Raw genomic sequence first — 27,337 nt, forward strand, 5'->3', positions numbered from 1 at the left:
CCAACACACACTAACAGATTTTGTCTCTCATCTTCCTCACTGGTGGAAAACAAAGCGGAAAAACACGAGGAACTTTCTTTAAACGAAACAAGTCCTCAAGTGAATTTTCCAGAGTCTCATACAGCAACTTGTGGGCAGGCAAGCATTGATTTTTATTTATTTATTTATTTATTTATTTATTTATTTATTTTTAAAAGATTTTATTTATTTATTTGACAGAGAGTAGGCAGAGGCAGACAGGGGCGAGGGGCGGGGGGCGGGGGGAAGCAGACTCCCCGCTGAGCAGAGAGCCCAATGTGGGGCTCGATCCCAGGACCCTGAGATCATGACCTGAGCCGAAGGCAGAGGCTTTAACCCACTGAGCCACCCAGGTGCCCCTAAGCATTGATTTTTAAAAATGAAGATATTACTGCCAGCTTTGTGAAGAAGCTGTAAAGATGAGCTGAAATAATCTCCATGAACCTTAAGTAGGGTTGGTACAGCATAAACTCTCAGTGCCTGGAAACTACTGCTCTTACAATTGCCAAGCTCTAGAAACACAAGCTAGATCTTCCTTGTTTAGACACTCCCACATCTGCCCAAGTGAACTGCAGTGAGCAGGGAAAGGAATCAGACTTGACAAAGGGTAGCACGGCTTTCACAAGACCACTCCACATGCAGGCTGGGTGCCAACTCCAAGCTCCAGAGTTCTCATAATTGTGGGCAGATTTCGCCGCTGTGCTCACAAACAGCCAGACTCACTTACATTGGTTGTTAACACAGTTTATTATTGGCACACTTATCAGTAAAGCATACATAAAATACAGCTGTTTTATAACACACGGAGCCACTGTGTCTTTACATGTGTGGAAGAACATATTAATATGCAAATGGAAAAATTAGTTCTCTTATAAAGTTTCACATAAATACACTGGAATTGCCCCAAAAGAAAAATCCCCATAAAAGAACCAAGGGAGGGCTTTACAAAATATTATACAAGAAATATACTATGAAAAGAATCAACAGTCAACTCAGATACAATAAAAAACACAAAAGTTTCAGATTCATTAAACTGCCCACAAAATTAATGGATTACATGGCTTGAAAAGATTTGGATCAACAGCAATTTTACAAATGCATCAGTTCTCAATGGGCCAGGTAGGTGTCTTTCTTTACATAAAAATCCATCTCTGTGTCTTCGATGACAAAAAGACATTTCTTGTTTCAGTACTTGGACTCAATTGAACGAACTCGGGTTGGAGAACCGATTGACATTAGCTCAGCCATAAATTACCCTGCTAGGCCCTCTTAGCTGTTACCCAATGAAAGAAAAGGTGAAGAAAATAATACAAATAATAAGGATACACTTAAATTACTGTCCAAAAGCTGATTTTTTTTCTTTTCTTTTTTTACTGAAACAAGAAACTCTCAGATGCAAGTCAAAAAGCAGAAAATATTTTACAATATTAAAAAGTCATCTGTAGTTAGGGTCGGCATATAATGAGACCCTGAGCACTGAGGGCATATTGACAATATGGCCTTCGTTGTGTTGGAGCGGGCTTGGGGGGGGAACATAATTAACAAACATGTGGTTTAACACTGAGCCAGGAGAAGCGGGAGCATTCACTCTGGTTTTCATTACTATCAGTGCCAGTATCTGTGTTACCTGCGAAGGCCTCCAGGGAAGGGTCATGGAAGTTTATTGGAATAATCCTCTCAATTCAAAAGAAAAAAAGAAAGAAACTCAAACCCAGATCGTTGTGGTTTAGAAATAGCATTTGCGTGGAAAAGTTTCTTTTTTTAATTTTTTTTTTTTTTTAAATTTCTCCTCCTTCCTCTCCTGTAAGCAAGGATCTGCAAGCGTGGGTGTACCCCACGGCCTACTGACAGTGGGTGCAGGTGCGGGTCAGTCTCACTGGGGAGCCTGGGGCGGGGCGTTTTCTGATTTGGTCTCTTGAGCGGCGGGGGGTTTACTGCTCCACGGGCTGCTGTTCCCCAGGGCCGGGGGGCTGTTGAAGTCTTCCTCGTCGTCCACGCCGTTGGCCGCGTCATATTGCGTGTTTTCTAATCTAGTGATTAGCCTTTCGTCCTCGTCCCCAAACTCACCTCCCATCAGAGTTGGCTCTCCTACCACCATCACATCCTGTGAACAGCAGCTGACATTATTACAGGGAAACCTTGGGACAGAGAAGCTCAGCTTAAAATACTAGCGGGAGGAGCTGGGGGATCTAGGACAGACACACTCGTGTACTGTGCCCCGGGGTCAAGTCTCAAAGTCGGGGGCGAGACGCATATTTGATTTCTACAGGAAATAAACATTGCCTCCTGACGTGGAACAACCACGCGAGTTTATGTCCTTAGTGCGCAGCCTGACACCGGAGAACGAGCAATGCTAGCAATCTGCAGAAATAAAAAAATGGATTTTTCAAAATTAAAAAAATCCACGCTTTTAACTTGCTGACATTGGGGACTTTAGAGAGGGCTGTGGAAGCTTCTGCTGGGTGCTTTCCAATACCTCCAAAAATCCGCCACTTTTTATTTAGGGCCTCTGAATGCCTTTGGAAACTAGCAGCCAACGTGGGGAGGATACGGTTCTATGGTATTCACGCAACATTCCAAATGGCATTCTCTCTATCCCAAGGACGGTATACATTTTAATTGAAGACAGAATCTCTCTTTTTTTCTATTCAGCCAGGCCCTTTTATGCAGCCAATATCCTTGACATTCTGCTACTTAATTATGGTAATTAATTTAGGTAAAGTTTTCGATAAAAACAATGTTCACACTGATTTGACAATTTGCATAGCTAATTAAGTCATTAGCAAAAACCTGCTGATTGCCAACAAGCCCTGAATTTACCATCTGTTATTTCATGGTGCCTGTCACCTATCCCCACACAGACAACCCTGCCACCAATCTGGGCAGTAAAGAGAACCAGTCTGTCCAGCTGGTGTCATAAAAGGAAGATGAAGAGCACTAATTATAATTACATTGATGAAGCTGGTAGTCATCAGAAATGGAAGCGTGCAAGAAGAATCCATCTCATCACTCCTTTAAGTACAAATTGTCCTTCCATGCAAACAAGGAAACCACCCACTGTTGCCTGGAGCATCATGGAGGCCACTGCTGGAGAGGCACAGGGCTGGGGACAAGGGGACACACAGGGCACAGCTCCGGCCTCTTTGTTCAAAGGGGGCTATATGGGGTTGATGGGTGACCTGGGCATGGGACAGGACACCTGTCAGGTGATACTGCTGGGCAGGCTGTGAGCACTAGTCTACTCAAAAGTGCAGTGACTCCTGGGGAGTGCCCAGTACAGTCATCTGCCTCGGCCAGAAAAAGCAAGGCTGAACCAGATGCTTTTGGACATGGAAGGGTGTGTTTCCTGACAGGGAGGCTAATTGGATGAAATGCCTTGGCAACTAGGCAAAAACCGTCTTCACTGGGGGCAAGAGAAGCTTTTCTGGGACAGTGTGGTAGAATACTGCCTTTGGTCAGGAGAAGGTCCAGTGGGCCCTCCAGTTTCCTTCTAGAATTCTGAAGGTGCCAACTGAAAGGAACCCTTAATGGCTGCCTGATCGACTTCAGAATGGAAAACCTTGTTTGAGTGATCGACTGACTCCCCAAGAGTTATGGGGGAGATCATCAATGGATTTCCAAACTGTGTTTTCGGACTAGTCACTCCTGTGATTTGACAAACATGATTTTAAAGAGCTATGTCCCAGGTGAAGTAAATGCCTCAAATACGAATTGGGTAAACTCAGCAATACAGGTGCTGGCATATTGATTATGCAGCGAAGAGCCAGATGTGACACCAACATGGACTCGAGATGAGAACAACATAGACAGAGACTCTGACTGGCAAGAATACGGACAGGACTGCAGATGGAATGGGCTCTCCAGAGAGGAGGGGACGTTATCGGGTTAGCCGCACCACCCACTAGGGGTGTTTTGGACAAAAAAGTGCTGCTTGGTTACAGGCAATCAGGAGACAGTGTTTATGATCAGGAATAAAGGTGGGGGAAAGAACAGGGCAAGATTGAGGAGAGGATGATGTGGATTAATCTCATTTCAGGACTTACGTGCAATAAGCACACTTTGGAAGGGTTGGAAAACACATGCGTGAGGTGTCACAGGACAGGAGAAGGGCATGGGGACCAACCATATGGGTCTGCATTAGTATCGTGAGTCCAAGGTCATCAAGAGAGGCTGGGACAGTGTGGGGAGGTAAGCATAATTTGGAAACAGAGGAGAAAAATCAGAAGGCAGCTTAAGCGTGACATTAGGCAAAGGTCCTCAACGCTCCAGGTGCCTTCATCGCATCAGAAAAATAATGGTCATTCATGAAAAATACTATGAAAATAGTGATTTGAATTGCTCCAAATGGGTCTGGTATCGGCTCATAGTGGTTGGAACAGCTGGAAGAGATGCCCAGGCATAAATCCTTGTCAGCATCCTGAATTTCAGAGAGATGCATTTGCCTTCCTGACTGTAAAAGAAAATCCTCAGCCAGATACATGATCCTATGTGTACACGTGTGAGTGATTGATAGATGACAAGCTATGAAAGAGATGTGTGCTAACAGCTTCTTAGGCACATAGATTCTTGAGGCCGCTTATACAAGTACGAACAGGGCTCTGCCTGCAGACGAGAGGAGTGGTTCTCTGCTCAGGTGATCTCGATTTGTTAGCCTCACACAAAATGAATGGAGACATAGTGCACGTTCTGGGCTGCCTCTCACTAGTGGACGTTGGCTCCATCTTCCCCACCCCCACATCTTTAAAAATCCCCCCAACATTCAACATCGGTAGTGAGAGGTGCATTTCCATTGTCTGCTATCTCGTGTGTCCCACAGGAGGCAGGGCTGGTGTGTCTGAGAGTAACCCAGATGCCCTCGGCTCCCCATGAGGCAGTCCTCTGCTCCTCGCTGGAGGCCTGGAGGTGCCACCAGCTCTTGCCCCTGTCACATCTTCTCACTAATCCCCCGTGCAAGGACCACCAACCTCTGAGGAGGACTGGAAGTGACTCCTTTCAGGGCCCCTCAATGCTTCTCCTTAAATTGGCCAGAAGGGGTCACTGCTGTTGAATGACACAGGTCTCCATCCCTCCCAGGGTTGAGGCTGCAGTTCGGGATCGCTCCTAGCCCCTGCTCATGGAGTGAGAAGCAGAATCCAAGGATTAAACCCTAGTCCTCACCAGACACACACTTTGCTGCCGTGGCAGCTAGGCAGACCACAGTTGTGGTCACAGTGGCACATAAAATCTGGTCATGCCTGTGAACGAGACAGCCAGGGCTGCAGATTGCGTTCCATTTTAACAGTAAAATCGTGTTGGTAGTTCAGTACACAGGGTTAAGAGATGTGGTCACTACAAGCCAGACGATGCTTATCATTTAATGTCCATTCAACTGGAGTGCACACAGAAATGTGTACATTTTTCCTGTTGTCTTTCCCTGCCCTTCTGGGCCCTCTGTAAGTTTTACTCGGTTAAAACCTCTTTTAATTGCATGGGATGGTGCTGAAATTCTGCTCTCACTTTCTAATGGTGCCTTGTTCTCACCGAGTCCAAAGGGTCTCAGCTCACTAAGAACCCTCTCGACACAGGTATCCTCCACTAAAATGCAGTTGGTGGATTGGAGGAAAGGAGCATCAGGGAGTAGAACAAATTACGTGCCCTTTAAAATAAAATTGAAATGTTTCCAACGAGGCCAGGTATGTCAAAATGCATGACACTTATGCCACTCTTCTATACCTGAGACGGACATCACTAACGGACAGCCTGCCAAACCCAGTCTGGGCCTTAGAACGCTACTCAGTGCCAGACCCTGTTAGTTGACACCAGGAGACTGAGTGGGCAGGAGATGGGAAAATTCTTGGCCATCCCTCGAGTAGACGCTGAGCTCTTCTATGACAGGGCCTGGGTTTTTGTTGTTGTTTGTTTGTTTACTCTTGGTATAGTGAGGGGCACATAGTAAGAGCTCAGGAAACATTTGTTGAACTGAGCTGAATTCTTGCAGCCATTGTGCCTTTAAGTAGCAATGTCACCGTTCCAGAATCCTCTGGAATGCACTCTCATTTGCTAGGGGAAACTACCAAATGTTAGTTTTTAAAACTCTAGGAGTAGATGAATAATGGGCTACTTTTGAGCACTTCTGGGTTGATTTATTTATACCAGGCCATTTTCTCTATACATTTTCCAATTTAACCAAGAGTGGGCCTAACTTATTGATACCTTAATAAAAAGACTCTGTTTTACTTCTTTTTTTTTTTTCCTGACTCTTTAGTCCACTTCAGAAAAAACAGAGGTGAGTCTGGCATTATTTAAAGACTATAACTCCTAGCAGTCTTAAAATTAAAATGGTACCTTCCCCACAGGCTGGCCACTCTCTCCATGACCCTTTCTTTCTAGTGCAGTGAGGACGAAATCCATACCCTCTGTCTATGGAAAACAGGAGAAGAGTCCCCGTGGCCCCAGGGATTCTCAGGTACTGATGGCATTGGTTTTAGCCAAAGAAAATGGACTGATGGAAAGTGGGTGAAAGTGGGTCGGGGACAGACTTGAAAGACACATTTAGAAGTAAGTGGAGAATCCCCATGAAAGAAGGGTCCACTCTCACAGGGGGAGAGATGTGAGGATGACAGATCAAGGTGGGGGGGGTGGTGAGAAAGAGGCAAAAGGTCAAACTGCATGGGTTGAGGGAAGTAACAAGAAATAGAGCACATTTCCCAAGACATGGTATCTAGAGGATATCCATGGAGCACCACGAAAGTGTCGGGGCTCAAAGGACAGTCAGACGCCTGGTGACAGGGTGGTGTGGCTAGGGAATCAGAGAAGGAGCACCCACAAGCAATCGTGAAGGGGACAAGGGACAAGAAATGCTTAGAGGAGCATGAGAATTTAAAAGCGATAAATGATCTGACACTGGGCTCAGGGATTTGGAGTCAGGAAGGAATTAGGCAGACAGGACAGGACTTGAAAATAAAAGTAATAGGAGATGAAGAAAGATGAAGAAAGGGCCCACACGGTATACACTCTTTGGGGACACCCGTCAGCTGTCAACCTTGGAGTTCAAAGAAGCCTCCTTCTCAGTGGCCCATTTCCTTTGTCAAGACCCAGAAATGAAAGGGTCAAGAGGTCAAGAGAGCTGAGACCAAACCAGGGGCTGACCCTCCCCCTGAGCTCATGAAATGGGTAAAGTGGAATCCACTGAGCTGCATTTTGAGTGGCCGGGAGTTAATTACCTGAGTCTTAAAATACGAAGGGACACCCATGTCGGGAAGGCCCAATCCAATTACAATATGGAGCCTGAACGCCGGGAGCTAGTTTCCAGTGGAGCACGGGGTCTCCGGTGATGGCGCCGAGAGCCCCTTCTATGCCACCAGGCATTGCTGCTAAGTGATATTTTAATTAAACCTTAAGTGACATATCTCCTGTCTGTGACTCTGACGGCTTTTTAATTCAGGTCCCTGCGCAGCACAGACTCTTAATATTCCTTTCTAATTCCCAGGTTGCAAAGGAAGGTTTCCATGGCAGAGCTCCTCCCTCCCCTCCTTGCCCTCCCCTAACCCCGGCCTTGCCCTCCCCCGCCCCCAACCAGCCCAGAACGCTGTTGGCAACTCAAGGAGGCTTTCACGTGGGCCCCTGCAGGTGGAAGACAGGCAAAAGCAGGATTTCAGGCCTAAAAGGAAAGCGAGACTTACAGGTACCTGACTGGACAGACTCAGGTTGGCGGCCGGTGTCTTCTTCTTGCTGCCGGTACTGTTGGCGTTGTTGCCGGCACTGCTGTTGGAAGTGCTGCTGGTGGAGTTTTTCCTTTTTCTCCGTTTGGTTGTCGGCTGCCTTGTGGGTTCTGCTGCACAATGGAAAATGGACGGAGGATCAGTTCCAGGGCGATGGTCAGAATACTGTCCCTCCAAGGAGGCTGTGCTTATGAATTGAAAAGAGTAGACTCTAAATTGTTTCCATTTCTTTTAACTTTACACAGAGTAAAGGAAGGAAGCCGTTGCTTTATTTTTAGCACAACATGCGTGCAACCCTCTTCTTTGGTATCTAAATGGAATGATTTGTGTTTTATCGTGTTTTGTGAACGTTATATGGGTGTCTGGAATCTATTTTATATTTTAAGGACCATCCGCAAATACCACTTTTATAGTTGAGTTAAAAGTCTTGTTACCATTTCAAATTTGGGGAAAACATTTTTCTCTGGACTGTCATTTCTTTAGAGCAAAAGGAGGGCCTTGATTTCCCTTGGGGGGTGGGAGGGGTCCTCTGAGGTGTGAGACAAAAGATGAAACCAAAATAAGGTGGTGAACCTGGGTAGTAGCTTTGTCTCCGGGTAAGTGCCCAGTGCCATCACACCTGGAGATGCTCAAGTACAAAGAAGAAGCATGAGTTCTGGCAGCTGTGAATGTAGAATGTAGGGTCCCAAGCTCAGTATGGTTCTGAAGTTGCATGGTTTGGACTCCGATGTTTAAAGAATGCTACTAATTTCAATGTTCCTGGGGGAAAAATGTCCTAGTGTGCCACAGCCAGCATATTCATGAAGGGGAGCTAAATCTTTTCAAGAAAGATTTAGAAATAGAGGACAATATTTTGGACCGGATGGATGGGGAACATCTTCTTGGAAGCATAGGGACCTGTGGTGATGGGTGGTCAGATGAATATTATTTATTTATACATTATGTAGTGAGTTTTACCAAATGTTTTCATGTTCTTCATGGTTTCTATGTCCTGTCTTATATTCATAGCAATTCTATTAATTAGATACTCTTCTAATATGTGCTTTGTAAATGAGAAATGTTCAGAAACTTTTTCCAGGCAGTTACTCAGTTGGAAATGGAATGTAAGAGCATCCTTTTTGCTAACCCTAGACTCGACCCAACTCTGATGGAGAGAAGGTGAGCCAAGGCCATACCAGAACCAAGTGAGAGGACCTTGTGGCATTTTCTTAAAATACCTATGCTGCTTCTGATGGGCAGTGGGCAGGATCTCCTTTAAGGATCATTTCAAAGACCACCTAGTCCACCAAATTATCCCTGACTTTTGAGGAAAAAAGGGATTATGTTCCCATTTACATACCATTTTTTTTCCTTCATGAATATTTTGTCTCTTATGTTTAAAGATTTTTATCAAAGGGCCTAACATGTCTGTCCACAGAGAGTTATGGGTGCTTGTCCTGAAGGTTGGGGAAATAGGAAATAGAATTGTTCTAGCTCATGGTGCCAGAGTTGAGTGACACGTTCAAAGTCAATCAAATACTCAGTTCCCCTGATAAACATCTTCCTTTACCTCAAGAATTAAAGTCGGCTACTTTTTTTTTTTTTTGAAATCTGTACTTCTTTTGTGAAATTTTGGGGAAATATACCTAAATTGTGTACTCTGGATTACTCCCATTGGCAGCAAGTAGCTGAAGTCATAGAGTCATTAACTCTGGAGACATAAACACCTCTTGTGACACAGACCTCCTTCACTGATCAGCTATGAGATTGTCTTTGGCAAATTACTGCTTAAATCCCAGGCCCTGTATATTAGAAATGGAAGTAATATTGAATATCTCATAAGGTTATTGTCAGGATTCAGAAAGAGAACGTAAGGTCTGGGAGGGCTGGGATTTCTGACTGTTTCATTCAGTGCTGTACCCCTGTGACTGGAACAATGCCTGGCACCTATTAGGGGCTTAATCAATAATTATTGAATGAATGATTGAGTTAATAAATGATAAATTATATATGCATATATTGGAAAATATAAGTTCTCAAAGCATTCATTCAGTGAGATTTTTTTTCCCTTGAAGCCTTATTGATATTGAAAGAGAAAATAATCTAAGCACATTCAAATAGATTTGAAAAATAATGTTCCAAATGTCTAAAATTCCTCTAAGACAGGGATGCAACTATTCTATGTAGGATGATGCTCGTTTTCTCAGATTTCTAAATATGTACTTTGTTAAATCTACTATATTCATTTCATATAAAATGCCTGGCCCACGACCAGTGGAAGGTGACCATTCTATTTTGTGATTCAGAAAGCTATGTGCTTCGTGTTAATAATTACTCTTTATAAAAATAATTTTTAGTGAACGGATACGTTTTGCTTTTATGATCAATGAGGCTCGACACACGCCTGGGAGTGAAAATGTATTAGATAGAATGACAATTAATGATGACTGGAAGCAGTAATCTCAGAGCCTCAGCAGGAGACCGCAGTATCTAAACTGCATTCTAAGGAAGTGAGGAAAATGGAATCTTTTATGTATTCTCTTCATGATCAGAGCACCCTTTGATATTAGATCTATCTTTAAAAAGGGAGCAAATTTATTTATTTTTTTCGTTCTTTCATTCTTTCCTTTTCCTTCCCATCCATCCTCCCTCCCTCTATCCCTTCCTTCCCATCATGTCTATCATTCCTATTAAAAAAAAAAAAAAGCAAAATAACAATGGACCATGAGAAGATATCAGTCTTGTCCAGTGGAATAGCCACTAGTCTGGGAGACAGGGAACCTTGCTTCTGATTTCGTCTTTGCCAATGATCTTGAACATTAAATAAATCAATTGATTTTTCGGGGTTTCGGGTCCTAAGTGAGATTGTAGATAATTCCTAAGGGTGCTCATACTTCACAAATTCCATGCCCCCAAGCCCAAACATCCATAAGAAACTACTCATCCTGACAAATTTATGATTCCTTCCTTCCTTTTCACATCACTTCATCCCCCAATAAGGCCTCAGAAAATGCCTTTAGAGCAAGAGTGAAGAATGAAGTCATACCTGGGGGTGCCACCATCCGCTGCCACTTCTGAAACAAGCAGGTCTTTAGGCAGTCTCGTGGACTGAGGTTGTAAGTTTTATGTCTCGACATCAGTTCCTGCATTGGCTCCAGAATTACACACAACTGCAAAAAGTTCAAAGACATCAGTCTTTCACTATTTGATAATATTATTTGCAATAAGTAATGTTAACAGCTGGAAACAATTAGAAAGCTCAAAGGTACTTTTCTTTTTTCCCCTGGTTTTTATTTTCTCTGTGCAAGTTTGGAGGAAAAGAAATATTACCAACACTTGATAATGCCCACCTAATTTCTATTATTTATAATACCATGTTATAACCAAATGTGATTTACACACACACACACACACACACACACACACATCGAGAGACACATTCTGTACAAACTGTTGGGTGGATACATGTAGCTCTATTCTGAATTCAAATGATTCTCTCTGGTTAAAGAAAAAAGCTCTCTTCCATGGTGCACAGCATGCTCTGATTTCTACTCTGGTTTCTGCTGTTGTTCCTGTTTGTATAACCACACGCTGTGAGTTACAATGCTAGTTTATGTAGATTATGTGGCAGTGAAAGCCATCTTTTAAACTGTGGAGAACAAAGTGGCAACTACAAGTACTTTTTTGATCTTAATTCTTATCAAGGCCCACGATGAACACTATTTCATTTTTATTCATGTACTCATTTATATTTTACACATAATGATAATGTCAGTAACATATGCCAACATTAGTTCAGAGTAGGAGCTTTCTCTGTGGCTCTATACACGGTTGCTTCCTTCCCTCCTTTGGTTAGATTTTTCAGATTTACTTTGGTCCAAGACATCTGATGACAAAGATTAATGAATGTAACAAGAAGGTAAATCCATTTAGGATTGCCTTGAACTTTTCTGAATTCCTTCTCAGTTGGAAGGTCATCAGGATACTGCTGTATTGAGAGTGCTGTATCTAAGAAGACAAAGACCACAACACAGCCGTACACATATTGGCAAAGCACTCTTCCATGTGGAAAAATAGCATTTCATTATAAAAGGCAGATGTGCCTTCATTGCCCCCTTTTTTTTTTTTTAAACACCACTCCTTTTCCTTCTGTCATTACTCAGAGGACATGCTGCTTTTTATCCACTGGTTCACTGGGTTCCCTCTACTTGGATTCTTCCCTCCCCTCTTCTTGGCTAATGCCCACTCATCCTTGAAGACAAGGCTCCTTCTTCCGTTATACCTTTGTCTCCAGGTCGTGCACCTCTTCCTCTGCAGGCTGAACTCGGTGATTCTTTATGGTTCTCCCATAGCACCCAGCCTTTTCTGCTCTGTGAACTTACTCATCCATGCTTTGGAACCCTCTGCTTCTAAGTCTCCTTTCTACTTGACCTTGAACTCTTTGAATGCCCAGACTGTGCATTTTTTCTCTGTTGTCCTAGGTTTGGCTCAATTGAATGGATGCATTTAAGGTGTCCTTGTAAAGACTGGAAAATCTTTCTTTCACCAGAACCAAATGAGTTGATTATTAAAAATGCAGACTTCCAGACTCTTCCCCTTCTGTTTCACTGGGTCTGGAACTAGGGTCCTGAATCTGCCTTTTGGAGAAGTATGCTCCTGTCTAATTCTGATACATACTACTACAGTTTGAGGTCTGCTACCCTACATATTCTGGGCTTTACATATAAACAGAAAGACATGCAAATTCCCCATTGTTTCCAGTTGGAATTCCACTTTTTTGTCACTTAACCCCACTTGTCGATGTTCTTCCTTCCTTCTCAAGCCTAAGCATGATAATTGAGATTACCTTCATCTAGAAAAATGTTTCTGCTCTTTTTACCTATTGATGATCTAAACTTGGCCCAAACCACTAACTCCATTGACAGGAAAGCTGTAATCTCTTTCCCACTGCAGTTTCTCAGGAAGAAGAGAGCAAGAATTCGAAACCTGAATGACACAAGTACAGCGTGAGCCAGAGAGACAAAGCCACTCAACCCTAGTGAGTCGGGCTGTCAGGCATGAGGTCTGGATTAGTTTTGGGGCATCTTCAGCCTTATCTATCCTCCTGCTTACTTTGGAGTCCTTTCTGAAACTTAAAATGCTGGTAAGGAAGACCCCATGAAAGCGAGGGAAGTTCTGTGCAATTAACTCCACATCTGTGAAGACTCAATGTGTATATTCCTCCATTAAGAATTCCTCACTGGAAATCAAGGTCTGTGCAAGCTAGAGAGAACCTCAAGTCTGCCCCAGCCATTAATGCCCACCACTCCAAACAGAGTGAAGGATTTTACCATCATCTTTACAAACAAAGATAAGAGTGGATTATCCATCCAAGGAGAACCACTGCTAGATTCAGACAGGGTCAGAAGATGTTTGGAACTATTATTAAGCTAGGTTAGTAAGAAAAGGTTTCAGGGAAATTTTAAGGAATGGAAAAATGTTTGTTTTTTTTTTTTTAATTAAAATAACTAAGTTAGGTTTTCAACCATTTCCTTTGGTCCATTCCCCATTTTTGAGAAATGGGCTTACTGTGGATGTAAAATGCATGGATGGAGCAGAACAAGCATGGACTTAGAAGCCAAGAGGTCTAGGTGTGGATTTTAATTCTGTCACTAGGTGTGCAACCTTGGCTGAGCCCCTGAAGAGTGCTGGGTCTCAGTTTCACCTGTAAGACAATACCCAGCTTGTGTATTGTTGTGAGAGTTTGAGATCATAGAAGTTCAATCACATCAGAGTTCAATAAACAGTAGCTATGATGATTCTGTATTAGCAGGAACAGGACAGATTGTGAAACAAATGACATTTCTGTTCCTTTAAATTAACAAGCATTTATGGGGCTTCTTCCTAAGTGTCAGGCGCTCTGCTTTGACACTGGGGACATAAGGAAGAGGATAACATCACCTCTGTCCTTAGTGAGTATACAGCCCCCCTCAGAATGATTTAAGCATATTAAGAAAACCACTCTGGTGTACACATCAAGCTTCTTTGGGAATCACATGTTTATGAAGCAAGGATTTCCATGATATGACAATTTAGATAGCCAAAGTGACCCCTGTGGACCCAGAAGGGCAGTGGGCACGGAACATATGAGCACACGGGACAGCTGCATTTATTGTGAGAACCTGTGAGCTCATTATCTACTTCTTTCTTGCAGGGGGTGTTTTCCTCTCAGGAATTTGGGCAGAATTTTTTCAGGTGCAAATCCTCAGGATTTATCCCTTCCCCTTTAATGTAAAAATATCTTCCCATCGCTGTAACCCACCCCAAAGGAGTTCCTATCTCTGAATACTAATCAGGAATCCCCAAAGCCATTTTTCTTCCAGAGGAGGGTTCCCAGGCTGGAAAGGCAGCCTTCTCCTGGATTCATGTGTTCAAACGAGGCTGCTGTGGAGTGCTGGGCTGCATGCTGTAGGTGGCAGAACTAACTCAGACAAGAGCCTGCCTTCTCAGGCAGAGAGCCAGTGCATTTTTGGCAACAGTGAAGGCCTGGGGCGTTCTGAAATGAGATCAGGAAGACGGTTGGGGGAGTGGGTTCCCGCAGTCACTCGCAAGTTCCTTCTGGAGCCAGGATTCCTGCTGTCCCTGGGGTCTTGGACCCCCCTGAGAATCTGGGGAAGGCTCTGCAGCCTCTTTTTTAAAGTTTGTACAAAATATCTGGAAGTTTATGAATCCTCTTATATCCCTGTCCATTGACTCTAAGCAAAGTGTTCCCTGTTTGTAATAAGTATAAACCAGGCTACATGCCTTTTCCTCTACGCTACATACACACACACACACACACACACACACACACACACACACACACACACACAGCGACATGACCACATCAGTCAAATGCATATCAGTGGAACTAAGCATAATAGCACAGAGTCTTTTGATTTAAAGGAACAATTATGTCTGCAGAGTTGGGCCTGCTACAAAGTTCTCAGTGGACCCGTCCCTTTGCCTGACAAGGACCGCCACAGCATTTCTACAGCATCTGCAGCAGTCTGCACTCAGGGCTGCCACTTAGTTCGGCTTCCTCCTGCAGTGGTGTTGAGGAGTACCAGGAGGAATTCTAGAGCACTGTGGAAGGGGCAGGTGTCAGCAAAGCCTGAGATCTCATTTTGAGTATGAAGCTCCTGAATGTGTGGTCCCTGTCAGGTCCATCTAGGATCTCAAAGAAAGCTCTTGCCCATCCCAGCAAAACTGCAAGCACACCTTTCTGCAGATTTAGTGAGGATTTTAAGCGAGGCTGATGCTGCTATGCTTCTGACTTCATTTTCTGGGATTTGGGCCCCCGCACTGACCCTTTGGTATAGAATCAAAACCTGGAACTACAACAGCAACTTGCTGAGTGAGTACAAGGATAGTTGGATGAAAGATGGATGGATGAATGGATGGGTGGATGGATGGATGGATGGATGAGTGGGTGGATAGATGGTGGATGGTTGGGTAGATGGATGGGTGGATGGGTGGGTGGATGGATGGATGAGTGGTGGATAATAAACAGATTGGCCAGACTTATAGCAAGGAGTCATTTGCTAATAGCAGACAAATAAAGCCTTGTCTTGGGGGCTTAGAGGTGATGTATTTGTCCATGTGATAAATAACCGATTGCCTCCCCTGTAGAGAAGGCTTTGCACAAATGCACATGCATGTGCCCAGTTACTATATATCCAGGCCGGACGGGAAGATCTCAGCTCACCCTGGGACCTTTTGTAGTAACAAAGGGCCCAGCAAATGTACAGTATTGTGTTTTGCTTTGTTTTCATCTGACAGTTCTCCTGGAGAAATTTGATTCTCCTTAGCTATGTTTTCACACTTACTCTTCTTGCTCAACTTCTTGCCCAAACCCAGTTCCAGAACTAAGTGATGCTTGTTAGAGTTGGCTCTGGCCTATGAAAAAGCTGATGCCCTGAGATTGACATTTGGCTAACTCCCAAACCTAAGTCCTGTCTACTGACAACACTTTGATTCAGTCTTTTCTGGATGATGGATGGTATCCTCTGGGCTTGAGCCACCTACTCTTTGCATACAGGCTTGCCCGAGGTTAGTATTTCAGTACAAGCTCAGACTTTTGTTCACGTTGTTCTTCTTTCCTAGAAGACCTCCCCTCTTTCCCAGTCCTTCTAACTAGAGGCTGGCAAGCTATGGCCTGTGGGCTGAATATGGCCATGCTCACATAATGTTGGTAGCTGCTTTTGTGATATGATACCAGAGTTGAGTAGTTGTGACAGAGTTCCTAGAGTCCACATACCCGAAAATATTTACTATCTGGCCTTTCACAGAAAGGTTGCTGACCTCCGTACTAAACTGGTGCTGTTCAATGTAGGTGGTCTGCAAACTATCTGTTGTGTTTCTGTGATAGGAGAAGCCGCTTGAGGCAGAGTGTAATTCAGTTCACTGTTTCCTTCACTGAGAAAGTCTTATGTCAGAAAAAAAAGTCAGATGAAGTAAACAATGTGTTCAACAGTGTAGTTGATTTACATTCCAGAGCAAGCTTCCTCATTTTGTCATGGACCACTAAGAGTTTACAGTCTCGCACTGGCCTACAAACCACAGTTGAATCCCACCAATAAGACCACTGATGTCTTCCAAGGTCCAGTTTAAAGCCCAATCTATCTCTGACCATGCCCACCCACAAGGGACCCCTGCTTCTACTGCACTTATCACTAATCTAGGTACAGCCCAGTGTTTATATTTGCATCGGGAATATTCCTTTCTTGTGGATTTGTTTCATCTTATCTATAGCAAGCCATATTTCATTTTTTTTCTCTCCTTTCTATTTAACAGAGTATTAGGCATACTCAAATATTTGCTGAGTCGTAACTTCATAATCGCCATGGAATATCTAACTTATGCCTGTCCCTGAAGGATGTACCTGACATATACTATATCATTAACTCTCACCAGGTCCTGGCTCACTTTTACAGGTGAGGAAACTCAAGCTCACAGCCATTAAATCACCTAGAGCTGAGAGTAAAGAGTGTAATTCTTATCATATAGCCAGGGTTTTATAACCTTTTAAAGGGCAAAGAAGAACTGCATAGTCAAGTCTGCCTGGTTCCAACCCTGTGTCCTCAACAACTAACTGCTTTGTTGTCTACCTCTCTAAGTCAGAGGGGCTTAAATTACTGCTAAGATACCAAGTTTAAAGGCTCTCATTGTCTTTGTATTGCTCCCTGTACACAGGATTGACCTCTACATAGAGATATAGGTCATACATGAGTGGTGCGGGCTTCGGAACCAGATTCATACGGATTCAAAATCCCAAGTCTGCCATTTACAAACGGTGTGTTCTTGGCCAGAAATTGCAGCCTCTCTGAATCTCCTCATCTGTAAAATGGGGATAAAGATATTTATCTCTGATAGTTTGAAACAACATATGGAGTACTTGATGCAATGCGTGGAGCAAGGTCAGTGCTCAAAGGGTGGAAATTGGTATTATGATAAATACTGGTTGCATCAGTGGCTCTCTACTGAGCCCAGAGATCAATGTGTGATGTGATTGGTTAGCTACTGGGGAGTAAATCATTTGGCCTCCTTAAGACTTAGGGGGTCACTAGATATAATACACCAAGGGATGGTAATTAGGCCAACAGTTACACTACATTTTAGTGGCTAATGTCTCTAATAAAAATCAGTTTTTAGAATTCAATGATAAATACAAAAGGTTCAAACCCACAAACTAGAGTTCTTTCTTTCACTGCCCCACTCCAGTAACTTACTCCTCTGGCTGATTCTGAATTAAAAAGATATCAGAGTGTTGGGGGTGATTAAGAAACAAGCTCTTATCTAAGGTGGAGGAGTATCTCCTAATTAAGAAACACCTCACAGAAAGAGATCTTACATTAAAACAATAGAGAGATACACAGAATCTAAAAGAAAAACAAAACAAAGCAAAGCAAAATAAGCAGATAATCACACCTAGAAAGAGATAAGAATGAATAACAGGTATCACAGGAGTAAAACCCACTCTGCCTCAGAGGATGAAAAACAAGAGAGAAGGAAATGCTTTTCCTTAGAAGCGATGCAATTCTAAAACATCAGATTATGATTTGGGTTTATTTCCTGATAGGATTAAAGGTAGATTGGTTGTCAAATTCAAAACATCCTCTTTTTTATCTGAAGATTCAACCAGGGGAGCCTCTGCCTTTTCTCAATTGTTTTGCAAATTGATTACTGGGGAAAGTTATCACATCCACCCCCAGAGACAGACAGCCCTCTTCTGCTCTGCGAGAGGAAGGTGGTGGTGCTGAGGAGCTGGCTTTGGCATGCGGCAGCTGCCACTTCAAGAACCATCCTTTTGCTGGACTGAGCCGGCCATGCATGCACATTTCAATATCTATGCCTTGATCTCAGTTTTGAGGCTCCCAGAAAGGACTCCTCTTTGTGACCACTGGTTGCTTTTCTGACCACCCCCATGAGAGAAGGGCGGGGCTGTTGCCCTGAGCCATGGAGGCCCCATCAGACTAGCCAGGCTCAATATTTCTGCTGTAGCTATCAGGCCAATGAACAGTCAGTTCAAAGCCTTGGAAGTACATTCTCTTTCCTTCTGACCCTACGGACCTCATTTTTCCACCACGTCCTTTGGTATGGGCATCCCTTTCCATAGTGCCCTCGTTATTTGTCTATTTGCTCTTAGACCCAACCCTTACTCCCATCTCTGTATCACAGAGGACAGAACCCTGCACGCTATTTGCCAACTATTTTGCCAACCTGCTTTGGATGAGGTTTGGCCAGTTGGAGGCACCAGGAGAGATTGGAAGGAAGTGGGTTGAGTTCATTTCCCAGGACTGCTATTACAGATTATCACAAACTCAGTTCTGGAGCCTAACAGTCTGGAATCAAGGTGTTGGCAGGGCCACACTCCCTCCAAAGGCTAGAATCCTTCCTTGCCTCTCCCAGCTTCTGTTGGCTCTGGAAATCCTTGGTGTTCCTTGGCTTGTAACTAAGTCACTCCAATCTCCATCTTCACATGGCCTTCTCCCCTATGTCTCTGCATCTTCTTCTCTTCTTCTAAGGACCCTGGTCACTAGATTTCCAAATAAAGTCACACCATGATGTTCCAGATGAACATGAATATTTGAGGGGTACTCTTTAATCTAGTACATGGGTAAAGAAATAAGTGAGGTTATTTCTTGTCCCCTCTGGGTCAGATGGCCTCTCCAACAGCTGTCACCATAGGTCCACTATGGTCCCTGTTTCTACCAGGTGACCTGACAGTAATGCCTCCTGCCTTTGTACCCTGGAATGGCGGTTGCTAATCTTAGGGTTGCCTCTTCTTCCTCTAGTTGCTTCCTAGGCTCAACATCTTTGTACATAATCTGCCATATTAACTTTCCTCTACTAAATTACCTGGTGGGGGTTTTATTCCTCTGAATAGACTTCAATAGATATTATGGTTTGTAAGAAATTAGGCAATATATAGAAGATGAAGGACTTTGGGTACAAGGAGGCACCATGGGTAGTGGGATTAGCATGCAAATTCGGCTTGGGTTCAAATCCCAGCTACTTAGTAACTGAGTGACCTTGGATGAATCACTCAATCTCTTGGTATATCAGTTTCCCCATCAGAAAGTCAGGACAACCATAGGAGTTAACTAATCGGGTTGTTAGGAGAAACAAGAAAATCCACTTAAAGTGTATACCTAGGTCCTAGCTTATGCATGTCTCTTATGATGAGGGTATAACCAAGTTGGTGTGGTGGGGGGCAGGGGCTTCAATGGAAGACATTTTGAAACTTGTCAAGATCTACTTGTTGAAACTGTATAGATCTTCCCTGCCCTATATATGTGTGTATATACATACACAGCCTAAAAATTAGATTTTGATAATACAACAGACATCTAAAATGTTTAGTCAATATGTCTTTCCTATAAATAATTTGTCTGACCACTGGGCCCTTCTTTCAGATACCCTATCCCTGTGTTCTACCAGTATCTCTAAGGTCTATGGCACCATAGCTAGAGTGTTTCCAAAGGAAAGAGAAAACATCTGCCTGGAAATACTCCACAATGGTTAACAAACATCTAAGGAGTGTTGTCACCTGGAGGGCTATGAGTAAATTTCAGGTAAATTTTAAAAATTCTTTCTTTAAATTTAAATTCAATTAATCAACATATAGTATATTATTAGTTTCAGAGGTAGAGTTCAGTTGTATATAACACCCAGTGCTCATTACAGCATGTGCTCTCCTGAACGCCCATCACCTAGTTACTCCATCTCCTCTCCCCACTCCCTGCCAGCAACCCTCAATTTGCTTATTATGTTTAAGAGTGTATTATGGTTTATCTCCCTCTCTGATTTCATCTTGCTTTATTTTTGCCTCCTTTCCGCCATGCTCCTCTGTTTTGTTGCCTAAATTCCACATATGAGTGAAATCATATAATTGCCTTTCTCTGATTGATTTATTTCATCTAGCATAATACCTTCTAGTTCCATCTACATCATTGCAAATCTCAATATTTAATTTTTTTTTTTTTTTTGATGGCTGAGTAGTAACCCATTGCATATAAAGACCACATCTTCTTTATCTATTCATCTGTCAATGGACATCTGGGCTCTTTCCACAGTTTGACTATTGTGGACATTGATGCTCTAAACACTGGGGTATAGGTGCCCCTTCAGATCACTGCATTTGTATCTTTGGTGAAATATCTAGTAGTGAAATTGCTGGGTCATAAGGTAGCTCTATTTGTAATTTTTTGAGGAACCTCCATACTATTTTCCAGAGCACCTGCACCAGCTTGCATTCCCACCAACAGTGTAAGAGGGCTCCCCTTTCTCTGCATCCTTGACAACATCTGTTGCTTCCTGATTTGTTAATTTTAGCCATTCTGACTGGTGTGAGGTGGTGCCTCATTGTTGTTTTGATTTGTATTTCCCAATTTTTAAAATTGTTATTGACCAAATGGTGTGCTTTCAGACGAGTCAGACAGTGACAGTGAGGACCAGTTGCTCAGGGTTATTAAATGGCCTCTGGAAGACACTGTCTCTTTATTGTATTAGGGTTCTCCAGAGAAATAGAACTAACAGGAAGTGTATGCTTGTATTTTAAGGGATTGGCTCACATGATTGTAGGGGACAGCAAGTCTGAAATCCAGTTTCCATGGGCTGGAAACTCAGGTAGGAGTTAATGCTTCAGTCTTGAAGCAGATTTCCCTCTTCTCCAGAGAACCTCAGTTTTGCTCTTAAAATCTCTAACTACTTGAGTGAAGCTCACGGAATAGAAATCTGTTTTACTTCAAGTCAATGGGTTATAGATGACAAACACACCTACATAATACCTTCATAGCAAAACCTAGACTGGCATTTGATTAAATAAGCTGGCATTCTAGTTGCTATGAATTGAATTGTGGTTCCTCAAATTCACATGTTAAAGCCTAACCCCCAATATGACTGTATTTGGAGAGAGAGCCTTTAGGAGGCAATTAAGGTTAACTGAAACTATAATGATGGCCTGGTGGCCTTGTAAGAGGGGGGAGAGACACCAGAGAGCTCTTTCTCCATATGTGTACACTCAGGAAAGGCTAAGTGAGTGCATAGCAAGAAGGCAAGCCAGGTAGAGAGCTCTCACTGGAGGTCCTACCAGACCATGATCTTGGACTTGGTAACCTCCAGATTTATGAGAAAACAGATTTCTGTTGTTTAAGCCAGTGTTTGGTATTTTGTTCAGGCAGCCTGAGCAAACGGAGACAAAGCCTAGTTAAGTTGACACATAACACTGCCAGTCTTCCACTAGACTGTGAAGAACTAGAAGGCTGGATTTTGTCCTATTGTTTTATTATTATTATTTGTTATATTACCCAGCACCCAGCAATGGATCATATGTTTGTGGAACGAATGAATGCTTGGCTACATGACTATGACAGAATGGACAACAAAAACAAATGGGTAATTAGACATCAGAAAGTAAGTTAGTTATTGCTTCATTCATGTTGTTACTGCAGTTACTTGGGTACCAGGGATGCAGTGGTGAGCATTGCAAACACAGACTCCTTCCCTTGAAACCTCTTTCCAGAAGGGATGCAGGAGAAAAATGAAATTCCCCAATCGGCTGGCAACCATAAAGGAGAAGGACAAGGGCTCTCAGGAAAGGTTACCAGGAAGAACTGATATTTAAAAGCTGAGACTAAAAAGATGACTTAGAAGTCAGCCAGGTGAAAAAAGAGGCACCTAGGACAAAGGTTGGGTGGACATCTGTGGCAGAGGGAATATAGACATGAATGCAAGAAAGAACACGCTATTGGAGACTGCCCATAATGGACTCAGCAAGCCAGCTACAGTGGCGAGGCAGGCAGTGGTCACATCAGTCAGGGCCTCAGTTTCTGGCCCACAGCAGAGCTCAGAGGTGAGACTGATGTAGGCAAAAGCATTCTGTGAATGATGTAGCCCCCGTCAGTGCCATCAGCATGGACATTGATCTGCAATATGGTAAATATCACACTGTTACTTCTTCCATCCACATTTCCTAAGCATGAGAAAAGCATCATCAGTATTTTGATGTGTTTGGCTAAATAGAAGCACCAAATATCCCCAAAGGCAAATATTGGGAGCTTCAAGTCTCAAGCCGTGGAGACCATCCCCAAGCTAAGTGCTGTTCATCACAGCACTGGGGGCGTTTGCTCTCGCCCATGCTGTTCCTCACCGGAAATAGGTAGCGTTTCTGGCATGTTGGTTATTTCTCCCAAGGAACTAAGAGACTGTGTACTTGCAGTGAGGTAACATTTAAACACTAACATTTATAAGTGGGGCCTGATAATCTTAATACTGCGAACAAGGGAATTTGGATATGGTCCTTGGGAGCTGTCAGTGACAGTTTCCAAGGAACATGGTTATCTTGTTCATGCGAGTTATAATCCCTCCTGAACATTAACTACATGGTTATGCCTGCCTCCTGCCCTGGTGTAAATACCCACAAGACTGTTAAAGACAGCATTGTGCTCTGGGGTTGGGACCAGCATTCCCACAGCTCTGTTTGGGAGGATTTCTGGGCTATGGTCAGTGTGGGGATATGGACTTCTTTCTCTTGGCCCCAAGCATCCAGTGCATGGCTGTTTGGAATGCTTGCCTGCCTGTCTGCCTTCTTGGGAGCTTCTGCCAGGCAACAGCCCTCCAGCTCCACTCTGACACAAAGGAAGGAGCAATTTCTCAGTAATGTAGAGCTCAGCTGCTCAATTGCTCCTGCCGGCCGCGATCATTGTGCGCCCGTGGAGCCTTGTATCAGCAGCCATTTCTCCTTCCAGGGATAGAAGTGAGATTGGCTAAAAGCAGGATCGTGTAGACATCGGCAACACAGTATGAAAATGGAGTTGGCAGAGATTGGGATTCATTCATTCATTTAGTTATTCATTCAACACATGCTAATTGACCTTTTACTCTGTGCCCCCATTTGTGTTCTAGGTGCTGGGATGTGGTTAACAGGAATAAAGAAAATATTATGCTCTTATGCCATTACATTCCAGTGAAGGAGACAGATAAATAGCATGAGATCTATGTTAGTGATAAGCAAGCAAGGAAAGGAGGTAGGATGTGTTGAAGTTGGGAGGGTTGAGAATCTGGATACTCTGGTTAAAATCACTCCTTGGCAGAGTGGCTTCACAGAGGGGCCTGTGCCCTAATCCTTTGAGTCTGGGAATGTGTCAGGCTACATGGCAAAGGGAGTTAAAGTTGCTGATGAGCTCACTTAGAGAAGGAAAGATCAGTCTGGATTATTGAGGTGGATCCAATATAATCACAAGAACGTCTAAGAGTGAAGAGGGTATCCAAGAGTCAGAAAGATGGCAGCCGCAGAAAGCCTGATATGACCTTGCTCACTTTAGGGATGGAAGGGGGTCACGAGCCAATAATGTGGGTGGCCTCTAGAACCTGGATATGGTAAGGAAACAGATTCTGCCCTAGAGCCTCCAGAAAGAAACACAGCCTTGCCAGCACCTTGAGTTTAATGTTGTGAGATCCATGCCAAGACTTCTACTAGTCTACTGTCAGATAATGAATCTGTGGTAATTTGTCTCAGCAGCAATAGAAAAGGACAATAATCACCCAGAAGGTGACATCTGAGTAATGGTCACATGGTGAGGTTATATTTGGCAAATAATAATATAAGATGCCTAGTTACATCTGAATATCAGACAATAAAAAATAATTTATTATAATAATTAATAATAATAGTAATTTATTCATTATTTGTCTGACATTTAAATTCAACTGGGAGTCCTGTATTTAATCTGGCAATCATAATTTCAGAGGAAGCCAGGAAGTGAGATATTTGGGGAAAAACATTTCAGGCAGAAGGAACAGCATTCTGAGCAGAGGGAATAGCTAGGGCAAAGGCCTGGGAACTTTGAGAAATATCTTGGAGTATGGTGGCCATGGAGAAAATGAGACAGGGGAGAAGATGAGTTTAGAGAGGCTGTGAAGTACTGGATCATGAAAGTCATCAGGAAGACAGTGGCCTTTGGCCTGACGGGGAAAGGAAGACATTGGAGGGTTGGGGGCAGGGGAGTGGCAACATTTGGGGTCTCCTGAGAATGGAGAGATACTGACTGTAAGCAACTTGAGGACAAGGTCTAATTTATTTTATTTTTTTTTAATTTTTAATTTTTTTAAACATATATTATTAGCCCCAGGGGTACAGGTCTGTGAATCGCCAGGTTTACACTTCACAGCACTTACCAAGGTCTAATTTATTTTTGCATTGCCCTGGAGCTAGCACAGAGGTAGGTATTCAAGTACACGCGTGCTGGGAGGACAGCAGGCTTTTTAACTGGTACAACTCAGTGCTATGCCACCCAACATGGAACCAGGAAGGTATAGGATGTGCATGGTAGGAGAAGGGAATATTTAAGAGGAAAGAAGTGGTTCATGAAGAGAAGTCTGAAGTTTGTAAGGAGATCAGCAAGGATGGGGAAAGAACAGATGTGTGGGGATCTCCTGAAGGTGAAGACATTATGCACAATGCTTGATTCTACTCTGGAATCAAGTGTTAGGAAACTCAGGGAACAGAGGGTCTTGTCTACCACCTACTCCAGTTAGTTCAGAGCAACAGAGTCTAAACTAAGACCTGAGGAAGCCACGTTTCAACTCTTCAGACAAATGAAGATTTCCTTGAAAAAGTTGCAAGAGGGAAGAAAACTGTGATTATAAAACGTTTTTAGCAGCTTGCTAATGAATCACTCACTACCTCTAATAATGACTAGCGCTCGCTTGGTGTTCTCAATGCACTGGGCAGTGGGCTTAATGGCTCGCATGGGCTTTCTCACTTCATCTTCCAGCACATTAACTACACAGACATACAGATGAGGAAAGGGAGACCAGAGAGGGTAGGTAGCTGGCCCAAAGTCACAGAGCTTTCAGGGACTCCTTAGCTTTGACTTCTTTGCACTTAGCCCCCAGACTAAGTAGTTACTCCCTCTCTTAACTTTTATGCCCATGCTTATGAACACATCTCCAACATCCTGCATTATAATGAGCTGCTTCTCTAACAAGAATGGGATCCCTGTGGCGAGGAGAGTTGGCCACCTTTTCATCATCAGAAGTTGACACTTAGTAGGTGAGCATAAAAACAAATTAATTCTGAATGAATGGATGAGTGACTGAGTGAATGAATGAATGAATGCGGGAAATATCCTCTAAATCTCAATGCAGACACTTCAGTGTAGAAAGACTGATGAGATGCGGCTGCAGATAGAGCAGGGCACTTGTTCTTCTCTCCTCAGCAGGGCTGTTAGGTACTGTTAGGCTCTAGGTCCCACCCTTTGTTACTTTGTCTCTGGGGTTCCACGAAAACTTGAGTATGCATCACCTCTAATGTCACTGTCCTTGTTTTCCTATAGAGAGTATTAAAAGTCTCAAGACGGATCACAGACTGTAGGTCCTCTTTTTATTTTTCTTTCATCTATCTTTAGTCATGCACATTGGAAGCTCTCCTTCCTTATCTTTTTCATGAGTTTGTCTAATTGTTTTCCTTTCACTTTGTGCTTTGAGAACATCCCTGGATCCTGGGCCCTTGGCAGATGATCTGTATAGGATACAGATGATCTGTATAGAAGATTGGAAATCTGCTCCTGTTCTCATCATTAAATTGATCCAGCACGCGGGAACATTAGCTTCCATTCTTTCTTTGTGTGTGCGCGTGTGCGCATGTGTATTTCAGAGGGTGTTATGGTAGACATCTGCCTGACCTTGCCCCCTTTGGTGCTGAATCCTTAGATAAGAGAAAGAATGGGTTCTTCAGGCCCTCTGAGAACAGTGAGGAGTTGGGGTGGGCATCTTTGTGGGAGCTGGCAAGACCAATTAGCAGAACTAACATGGGAGCCTTCCAGCAAGAAATAAGAAAACATAACTAAGTTTACTCTAGGCTACTGCATTTGGATGGAGTCACAGATTCTCAAATTATTTATAAAACAGATAGCACAAGCCTCCTAAAATTGTGGACTTTTGAAAGCTAGAAATCTCTTGGACATTTTTATAGTCATAGAGACCAAAGCTCAGAGGGTTCAAGAGGTTCTCCTGATCCCACCTGTTGAGTTGGGGTCAGCCTGGGAACTGTGGTCTTTTCTCTTCTTGCTTAGGGTCTATCTTTTCCACCACACTGTGACATTTGGTAAGGTGTTCCCCTTAACAAATAAGACAGTTTCTTCCCTTTGAGTCTGGTTTCAGCCCTCTTAGCTAGTGCTTAGAAAATTCTTGCAACCTGAAATTCTCCCACGGCATCCAGGACTTTCTGTTTTACTCTGCTGTTATGTGTGGGCAAATCTCAGTTTGGCCACCAGAAGAAATAAGTTCCCTCACAGTACCTTGCAAGTGGGGTCCATCTCCATATCCCTCATGGTCTCAGGCAGAACCTAATGCCCTTAGTCCTGAAAAGGTGCCAGATAATTTCAGTTTAAAAGCACATATTTACTTAGCATGAACATAGACAGAATGGGGGGGGGGGTCACCATATTCCTCCATTCTTCTGGAATTTTTTGCATGATAAAAGCTTCTTTTGAAAGCCTAGAGAAGCTTCCCAGCATGACAAATTCCCATTTGCCCCACAGAAACACTTATGTTCTTGCTTGAGTTTTACTCATCTGAGCCAGCACCAAAAAAATCCTAAAAAGGTCATGTACTATTTTGGGGGTCTGGCACACAACTAGTCACTCTGTCACCCCATTTAAACTTCACAATAGATCTATAACTTAGGTATTACTATCTTCATTTTGCAGATGAGTAGTCTGAGGCTTGGAGAGATTTAAGTGACCCACCATTCATAACTTATCTCATCTTCACAACAAGTGGGTTAGGACCAATTATCCCCATTTCTAAGAGGCTACCACCTGAGTTTTAGAGAAGCTAAGTGCTTTGTCCCACACCCACAGCTAGAAGTTAAGGGAGCCAGATTTGAGCATAACTCCTTTTAATCCTAGAGCCACAAATGTGCTCAACATATAGCAGGTACTCAATAAACATCAATTAAAGAGATGAATTATTCCAAAGCTCACTCTCTCTCCACTACCCTCAACTATTGCACAGTTGTTAACCTCTTCCTTTGGCACATGGTTTTGAAACCAAGGCTGATTAAAAAGCATTCTGCCAAGTCCTCTTTTCTGGGGCCAGCTCTGAGCCGCCCAGTT

At 43.3% G+C, this 27,337-nt stretch overlaps 1 protein-coding gene across 10 annotated transcripts in view; it reads right to left on the minus strand.

The window, feature by feature from the left end:
* Nucleotides 1-746: 746 nt before the first annotated feature.
* LDB2 (LIM domain binding 2) overlaps nucleotides 747-27,337 on the minus strand; it is a 380,811-nt gene continuing 354,220 nt past the window's right edge. The window contains exons 6-9 of one of the 10 annotated variants that reach the window (XM_047718959.1): nucleotides 10,744-10,867; nucleotides 7,680-7,831; nucleotides 4,983-5,125; nucleotides 1,991-2,122 (exon numbers count right to left, since the gene is read on the minus strand). In XM_047718959.1, coding sequence (XP_047574915.1) covers nucleotides 5,021-5,125; nucleotides 7,680-7,831; nucleotides 10,744-10,867 — 381 coding nt within the window. In that variant the 3' untranslated portion in view covers nucleotides 1,991-2,122; nucleotides 4,983-5,020. The other 9 variants (XM_047718960.1, XM_047718961.1, XM_047718958.1 and 6 more) reach the window with 9 other exon arrangements.

Source organism: Lutra lutra, chromosome 2, assembly GCF_902655055.1.
Source record: "Lutra lutra chromosome 2, mLutLut1.2, whole genome shotgun sequence".
NCBI lineage: Eukaryota > Metazoa > Chordata > Mammalia > Carnivora > Mustelidae > Lutra > Lutra lutra.